At 44.7% G+C, this 9,359-nt stretch overlaps 1 protein-coding gene across 1 annotated transcript in view; it reads left to right on the forward strand.

Moving 5' to 3' along the window:
• The first annotated feature begins 1,643 nt into the window (after window positions 1-1,643).
• Window positions 1,644-9,359, forward strand: part of LOC140730092 (nucleoside diphosphate kinase 6-like) — a 42,354-nt gene continuing 34,638 nt past the window's right edge. Inside the window, exons 1-2 of the mRNA XM_073050228.1 lie at window positions 1,644-1,676; window positions 1,777-1,937. Of these exons, the coding sequence (XP_072906329.1) occupies window positions 1,669-1,676; window positions 1,777-1,937 (169 nt within the window). The 5' untranslated portion in view covers window positions 1,644-1,668. The remainder of the gene's footprint in view (window positions 1,677-1,776; window positions 1,938-9,359) is intronic.

Genomic DNA, 9,359 nt, shown 5'->3' on the forward strand with positions numbered 1-9,359 from the left:
GAGAACAGGCTCTTTGGTCTATCTAGTCTGTGCAGAACAATTTAAACTGCCTTGTCTCATCAACATGCTCCCGTACCATAGCCCTCCGTACCATAGCCTTCCGTACCATAACCCTCCGTACCATAGCCCTCCGTACCATAACCCTCCGTACCATAACCCTCCGTACCATAACCCTCCGTACCATAGCCCTCCGTACCATAACCCTCCGTACCATAGCCCTCCATACCATAGCCTTCCGTACCATAGCCCTCCGTACCATAACCCTCCGTACCATAGCCCTCCGTACCATAACCCTCCATACCATAGCCTTCCGTACCATAACCCTCCGTACCATAGCCCTCCATACCATAGCCTTCCGTACCATAGCCCTCCGTACCATAACCCTCCGTACCATAGCCCTCCGTACCATAACCCTCCGTACCAAAGCCCTCCGTACCAAAGCCCTCCGTACCATAGCCCTCCGTACCATAGCCCTCCGTACCATAACCCTCCGTACCATAACCCTCCCTACCTCTGCCCTCCGTTCCATAGCCCTCCATTCCATAGCCCTCCGTACCATAGCCCTCCGTACCATAACCCTCCGTACCTCTGCCATCCATGCACCTTCCCAAACTTGCATTCACCATTTGCATTGGCAGCTCAAGAGTGAAGACGTCAGCCTCTGTGAAGAAGTTCCCCTTCATGTTCCTCCTAAATGTGAGCATTCATTTCAAGAGGTCTAGAACAAAAGAGCAAGGATGAGATGCTGAGGCTTTATAAGGCACTGTGATGTCTCGCCTTGAGTATTGTGTACAGTTTTGAGCAGCTCATCTAGGAAAAGGTGTGCTGGCATTAGAGAGAGGAGGTTCACAGGAATGATTCCGGGAAGGAAAGGGTTATCATATGAGGAACTTTTGATAGCTCTGCATCTGTGCTTGCTGGAATTCAGAACGATGAGGGGGGATCTCATTGATACCTTTCGAATGTTGAAAGGCCTGTACAGATTAGATGTGGAAAGGATGTTTCCCATGGAGAGCACACCCTCAGGATAGAGCGTCATCCATTTAAATCAGAGATGGAAAGAGATTTCTTTAGCCAGAGGGTGGTGAATTTGTGGAATTTGTTACTGCAGGCAGCAGAGCAGGCCAGGACATTGAGTGCATTTAAGGCAGAGCTTGATAGGTTCTTGATTGGACACAGCATCAAAGGTTAAGGGGAGAAGGCCAGAGAGTGAGGCTCAGGGAAAGAAAAAGAAATCAGCCATGATTGAATGGGCAGAGCAGACTCGATGGGCCAAACTCCAAATCTGCTCCTATTTCTTATGGTCTCAAACATTTCACCTTTCACCCTTAACCCATGACCTGTAGTTGGAGTTCCATCTAAAAACCTGCTTGCATTTTTCCTATCTCAACTCCTGATAATTTTGTTTACCTCTATTGAATCTCCCCTCAACCTTCTGTGTTCTGGGGGAATAAAGTCCTAACCTAGTCAATCATTCCTTATAAGTCAGGTCCTCCAGTCCCGGCATCATTCTTGTAAATTGCATTCAGATGCAGTCGGCCGAGTGGCCTGATTCTGTTACTATTTCTTATGATCTTACTTGGACTTGGTCCCTGATCACTGATGTAAGAATGTTTTTATGGTTTGTTGTTTTCAGACAGATTCTTCTATCAGTGAGTGGTGGAATTCATGGCCAGGTGGGTTTATTTTTATTCCAGGTGAGACACCCCTCCTTTCCCCAGGCATGGACAGAAGTTGCCGTTAACCCCGCTCTCTCACCTCTGTTCTGCTTGGCAGTGGACCCATGCGAGCGTACATCCTGGCCCAGCATGACGCAGTGACCCGCTGGCGGCAGCTGATGGGGCCCACCCGGGTGTTCCGAGCCCGCTTCTCTGCACCATACTCCATCCGTGGCCACTTGGGGCTGACGGACACCAGAAACACCACACACGGCTCAGGTGAGGTACCCCGTCGTGGGATTCCTTTGAACACAGCCTTGCTGGGTGTAACAGAGAACCATTGACAGAGGACTGAGCCACTGAGCCACTCTCAAATTCATTCAAATTTAAATTCATTGACAAACCAGGTAGGACTTGCACGGTGAGCGGTAGCGTACTGACGAGTGTGGTAGAACAGGGCGATCTGGGAATGCAGATACATCTATAATTCCTTGAAAGTGGTATTATAGGTAGGTAGGATAGTAAAGCTGTAAATTTTACTAGCGCCGTTGGGAATGGTTTAATATCTTCTTCGGTTGTCCATCGATTTAGATGTTGACTAAGGCCTGGGCAAGGTTGTATGGAAGACCAGCAGTTGCCCATACTGCAAGTCTCCCCTCTCCACGCCAACGATGTTGTCCAAGGGAAGGGCAAGGGCTGATACAGCTTGGCACTGGTGTCGTTGCAGAGCAATGTGTGGTTCAGTGCCTTGATCAAGGACACAACACGTTGCCTCAGCTGAGGCTCGAACTAGCGACCTTCAGATCACTAGACCAATGGTTTAACCACTTGGCCACGCACCAGCACGTTAATAAAATATGGTTTAATATAATATGACAGGGGGATGGGAACCCGGATGATAGAGCTGAGGATGAGCCAGCAGGTTTACAAGGAGTTGATGGGTGTAACATGAACGTAAGGAAGGACAAGCCAATGATTGGGTACAAATGCAGATGGTTGCCTCTCTGAATGGAGGACAGTGGCTCGTGGTGTGCCGCAGGGATTGGTGCTGGGTCAAATGTTGTCTGTCATCTATATTGATGATCTGGATGATAATGTGGTCAACTGGATCAGCACGTTTATGGATGAAGTAAAGATTGGGGTGCAGTGGACAGTGAGTTAAGTCTATCAACGCTTGCAGAGGGATCTGGATCAGCTGGAAAAATGGGCTGAAAATGTCAGGTGGAATTTAATGCAAACAAGTGCAAGGTGTTGCAGTTCAGTAGGACCAACCAGGGAAGGTCTTATACAGAGAAGAGAAGCGTACTGTGGAGTGTGGTAGAAGTGGGAATAGAGGTACATATTTCATTGAAAATAGTGTCAGAGGTAGATAGGGTCGGAAAGAAAGCTTTTGGCACATTGGCCTTCATAACTCAATGTACCGAGTACAGGAAATGGAATGTTATGTTCAACTCGTATAATCTTGTATAATGAACTCCTAATCTGGAGCATTGTAAGCAATTTTGGTTACCTACGTGCCTACAGGAAAGATGTAAGCAAGGTTGAAAGAGTACAGAGTAAATTTACAAGGATGTTGTCGTGCCTGGTGGACCTGAGATATAAGGAAAGATTAAATGGGTTAGGACAGCATTCTTCAGGATGTAGAAGATTGAAAGGAGATTTGATAGGAGTTTGCTACACTATGAGTGTTATAGATTGTGTATATACAAGTAGGCTTTTTGTACTGAGGTTGGGTGGTGCTTCAACCAGAGGTCATGGGTTAAGCTTGAAAAGGTGAGACATTTAAGAAGCATATGAGGTGAAATTTCTTTGCTCAGAGGGTTGTAAGAGTGTGGAAAGAAGCTACCAGCACAAGTGATGCATGCAAGCTCAATGTCAACCATTTGCAAAGTTTGGTTAGGTACATGGATGGAAGGGGTATGGAGGGCTATGGTCCCAGTGCAAGTAGGCAAATGGTTTTGGAATGGACTAGATGGGCTGAATGGTCTGTTTCCGTGCCGTAGTGTTCTTTAGCTCTCTGCTTATCACCTTTTTGGGGCTGTACTGCAAGCCCCAATGACCAACAGAAATTAGAGCAGGGAGATTGCAAGAAGTATTGGCTTGTGATGGTGGAGCTTTTAACTTTCCTAACCGAGTCTGGGATTGCCATAGTGCTCAAGACTTAGTTTGGGTAGACTTTGTTCAACAATGTTTCCTCGGCCAATATATCGTGGCCTTTTACTGGACAGAAGGTAAGTTTGACCTTCTCCTCGGAAATAGGTCAGGACAAGTGGGTGAGGATCAGGCCGATGATCACTGACATTTGTTGATTTGCTGCAACCATACCATGCAATACACATAAAAATAGACTAAGTTACAATAATAGATACAAAATAAATCAATAATGTCAAGAAGAGCCATTTAGTGAGGTAGTGTTCACGGGATCTTGGACCATTCAGAAATCTGATGGTGGAGATGAAGAAGCTGTTCCTAAACTGTTGAGAGTGTGTTTTTTTATTTATTTAGAGAAACAACACAGAATGGTCCTTCTGGCCATTTGACCACACCACCCAGAAACCGCAACAATCCCAATTTAACCCTATCCTACTGACGGTACAACTATTACACTGACCAACTAACCTACCACTACGTCTTTGGACTGTGGGAGGAAATAAGAGGACCTTGAGAGAACCCAGCATTTCAGGGGGAAGATGTACAGAGACTCGGCTCCCTGCATTCCTACTTCCTCTCATAGGCCCTTTCAGCTCATGAAACACAGCAATCCGTTTCCCATCTATTTAACCCTAGCTGAATAATAGTACAATTTATAATAATCAACTAACATTCTAACCAGTACATCTTTGGAATGTGTGACGAAACCAGAGCACCTGGAGGAAATCATAACTGTCATTGGAAGAACCTACAAACTCCTTATGGAATGGTACAGTAATTGAACTCCGAGCTCCAGAACACCCCAAAATGAAATAACGTCATGCTAACGACTATGCTACTATTGTGCCTTGAATTGGGATGATGCTCTTGGGCTTTGCAGAAAAAGAGGTAACCTTAACAAATGTAATCCTTGCAAGGTTCACTGCGTGGACTCTTTTTTTCTTTTACATAGCAGTCTTCTCCCCAATAAACTTTCACACCCTGACTAATGAAGAACTTATCAACTTCCACCTCAAATACATACAACAACTTTGCTTCCTCAGCTGCCCGTGACAATGAATTCCACAGATTCACCACTCTCTGGCAAAACAAGTTCCTTCTAATCTTGTAATATTGTATGGAACTGTTCCTGTCCGTGTACCTGTCCAAATGTCCTTGTGTTTGATGTAATATCTCACTAAAACCATTCCTGTCCATGTGCCTGTCCAAATGTCCTTGTGTTTGACCTAATATCTCACTAAACTAATGTTGAAATACAATGTTGGAAAGCATATAGTCATGCACTTTGGTGGAAGAAATATACAGGCAGACTATTATATAGATGGGTGGAGCATTCAAAATGCAGAGATGTAAAGGGACTTGGGAGTCCTTGTGTAAAATACCTGAAATGTTAACCTCCAGGTTGAGTCAGTTGTGAAGAAGGCAAATGCAATATTGACATTCATTTCTAGAGGTATAGAACATAAGAGCACGGACGTGATGTTGAGGCTCTATAAGGCACTTGTGAGACCACACTTGGAGTATTGTGTGCAGTTTTGGGCTCCTTATTTTAGAAAGCATATAATGACATTGGAGAGGGTTCAGAGAAGATTCACGGGAATGATTCTAGTAATGAAAGGGTTCCCGTATGAGGAACATCTGGCAGCTTTTGAGCTGTATTTCCTGGAGTTCAGGAGAATGAGGGGGGATCTAATGGAAAATTCTGAACATTCAAAGGCCTGAACAGATTAGATAAAGCAGTTATTTCACATGGTAGGTGACTCCAGGACAAGAGAGCATGACCTCAAGATTGAAAGACGTCCTTTTAGAACTGAGATGCGGAGAAGTTACTTCATTCAGAAGGTGGTAAATCTGTAGAATTTGTTGCCACGAGCGGCTGTGGAGGCCAGGTCATTGGATATATTTAAGGCAGAGATAGAGAGGTTCTTGATTAGCCAGGGCATCAAAAGGTATGGGGTGTGGGGAGTGGGGATGACTGGAAGAATTAGATCAGCCCGATTGAATGGCAGAGAGGCCTCAATGGGCAGAATGGCCAGCTTCTGCTCCTATATCTCATGGTCTTATGGTGTAAACAGTTCCCATCCGTGTAGCTGTCCAAATGTCCTTCTGTTTGACCTAATACCTCGCTAAATGGTTCCCATCAAATGTCAGAGTGTTGGAACTAGTATCAATATTCTTACACATAAAGTGTGAAAGAGAGATGAGAGTGGATATTGGACCACTGGAAAACAGAGAACCATTGACAGAGGACTGAGCCACTGAGCCACTCTCAAATTCATTCAAATTTAAATTCATTGACAAACCAGGTAGGACTTGCACGGTGAGCGGTAGCGTACTGACGAGTGTGGTAGAACAGGGTGATCTGGGAATGCAGATACATCTATAATTCCTTGAAAGTGGTATTATAGGTAGGTAGGATAGTAAAGCTGTAAATTTTACTAGCGCCGTTGGGAATGGTTTAATATCTTCTTCGGCTGTCCATCGATTTAGATGTTGACTAAGGCCTGGGCAAGGTTGTATGGAAGACCAGCAGTTGCCCATACTGCAAGTCTCCCCTCTCCACGCCAACGATGTTGTCCAAGGGAAGGGCAAGGGCTGATATAGCCTGGCACTGGTGTCGTCGCAGAGCAATGTGTGGTTCAGTGCCTTGATCAAGGACACAACACGCTGCCTCAGCTGAGGCTCAAACTAGCGACCTTCAGATCACTAGACCAATGGTTTAACCACTTGGCCACGCACCAGCACGTTAATAAAATATGGTTTAATATAATATGACAGGGGGATGGGAACCAGGATGATGGAACTGAGGATGAGCCAGCAGGTCTACAAGTAGATGATGGGTGTAACATGAATGTAAGGAAGGACAATCCAATGATTGGGTACAAATGCAGACAGAGCAAAGAGTTAAATTGTACCAAAGAGGCAAAATTCAAAAGGGCAAAGAATGCAGGACTGAAGGTGCTGTATTTAAATATGCATAGTATTCGAAATAAGGTGGACAAACTCGTGGTGTAATTAGGGATTGGTCAGTATGACACTATGGGTATCACTGAGTCATGGCTGAAAGAAGACCATAGTTGGGAGCTTAGCATCAAAGGATATACTTTGTATCAAAAGGACAGGCAGGAACACGCATGCCGTAGTGTGGCTCTGTTGGCAAGAGACAAAATTACATCTTTAAAAAGAGGTGACATACAGTCAGAGAATGTTGAATCTTTGTGGGCAGAGTTAAGAAATTGCAATGGTAAAAAAAATTATGGAGATCATATACAGGCCTCCCAATAGTAACCAAAATGTGGGGTTGAGCTTGCAAAGGGAGCTGGAAAAGGCATGTAATAAGGGTAACAACATAATTGTAATGGGGGGATTCAATATGCAAGGGGATTGGGAAAATCAGGTTGGTGTCAAATCGCAAGAGGGAGAATATGTTGAGTGCCTATGAGATGGCTTTTTAAAGCAGCTTGTTCATGAGTCTACTCAGAGAAAGGGTATCTTCGTTATGGTGTTGTGTAATAACCCAGATCTTATTGGGGAGTTTAACATAAAAGAACCCTTATGAGGCAGTGATCATAATACAATTGAATTCATCCTGCAGTTTGAGAGGGAGAAGCATAAGTCACATGTATCAGTATCACAATGGAACAAAGGGAATTACAGAGGCATGAGAGAGAGAGGAGCTTGCCCAGGTGCATTGGAGGAGGATACTGATGTGTACGATGGCAAAGCAATGATGGCTGAAAATTTTGGGAATTGTCCACGAGGCACAGGATAGATAAGTCCCACAGAGGAAAAAATTCTCAAATGGCCAAGGTAGTCAACCATGGCTGATGAAGTTAAGTGAGTGGGAAGTTAAATCCATCAAAAGGCAACTAAAAAGCTGTAAGATGGGAAAAGATGAAATGTAAGGGCCTACTAGCCAATAATATAAAGAAGGATACCAAAAGATTTTTTTTTCAGTTATATAAAGAGTAAAAGGAAGGTGAGAGTTGATATTGAACCACAGGAAAATGATGCTGGTGAGGTAGTAATCAGAAACATAGAAGAGGCAGATGAACTTAATGAGTACTTTTTACTTTACTTCACTGTGGAAGACACTAGCAGTGTGCTGGAGGTCTGTGAGTGTCAGGAAGCAGGAGTGAATGCCATTGCTATTGCGAAGGAAAAAGTGCGAGGCAAACTCAAAAGTCTTAAGGTGGACAAGTTACCTGGGCTAGATGGACGACATCCCAGAGTCCTGAGAGAGGTTGCTGAAGAGATAACAGATACATTGGTCATGATCCTTCAAGAATCACTTGATTCTGGCATGGTCCCAGAGGACTGGAAGATAGCAAACGTCACTCCATTCTTTAAGAAGGGAGGAAAGCAAAAAAAAAAAATCTGGAACAGTTGGGTTGAAGGGCCATTTCTGTCTGTATGACTATGGATTGAAGTGTGAGGTGTGGCACTTCTTGAGACAAAATGTAAAAGGGAGAGTGAACAGTTACTGCCAGAACCATTAACAGTGTTGCCATACAGAGGGATCTGACAGTTCAAATCCATCGCTCCTTACACAGGTTGCTAGGGTGGCTAGGAAGGGTAAAGCATGCTTGTATTTATTAGAAACATAGAAAACCTACAGCACAATACAGGCCCTTTTGCCCACAAAGTTGTGCAGAACATGTCCCTACTTTAGAAATTACAGGGCTTACCAATAGCCCTCTATTTTTCTGAGCTCCATATACCTATCCAAAAGTCTCTTAAAAGACCTTATCGTATCCGCCTCCACCACCATTGCTGGCAGCCCATTCCACGCACTCACCACTCTCTGAGTGGAAAACTTACCCCTGACAACTCCTCTGTACCTACTCCCCAGCACCTTAAACCTGTGTCCTCTTGTGGCAACCATTTCAGCCCTGGGAAAAAGCCTCTGACTATCCACATGTTCAATGCCCCTTATCATCTTAGTCAGGGCACTGAGTTCATAGGTCAGTGAGTTATGCAGAGACTGACAAGGTTCTGCAGAACTTTCAAGCCACACACATGATGCTGGAGGAACTCAGCAGGGAAGCAGCATCTAGGGATGGAAGTGAACGGTCGGTGTTTCAAACTGAGACTCTTCATCAGGACTGGAAAAGAAGAGGACAGACGCCGGAACAAAAGGGTATGGGAAGAGGGGAGAAAAGGAGCTGGCTGGTGGGGGTAGGGGAGAAAGGGAATGATGTGAAAATCTGGGAGGTGATAGGTGGAAGAGGCAAAGAGCTGAACGAGATGAAATGTGATAGGAGATATTAAATGGAGGGAGGTGGGAAATAAGAGAGAGACTTGCCCATTAACAATAGTGGTGTTTAACAGAATCTTAGAGAAGTCATACAGGTGTGCAGAGATTGGGGGGGGGGGAGAGGGCTATTGTGCAGCCAGAAGGGATTTGATTAGTGAGGTGTCTGGTTTAAATCAGCACGTCATGGGTCGACCCTGTTCTATGGATCGGTGACTACACTGGATACAGATCGGTGAGCATATTTCACAATGGGAAAAGATAGGAGATACCCTGAAAGTAATCATTCTCGCTGA

The sequence above is a fragment of the Hemitrygon akajei genome, chromosome 7 (assembly GCF_048418815.1).
Source record: "Hemitrygon akajei chromosome 7, sHemAka1.3, whole genome shotgun sequence".
Classification (NCBI taxonomy): Eukaryota; Metazoa; Chordata; class Chondrichthyes; order Myliobatiformes; family Dasyatidae; genus Hemitrygon; species Hemitrygon akajei.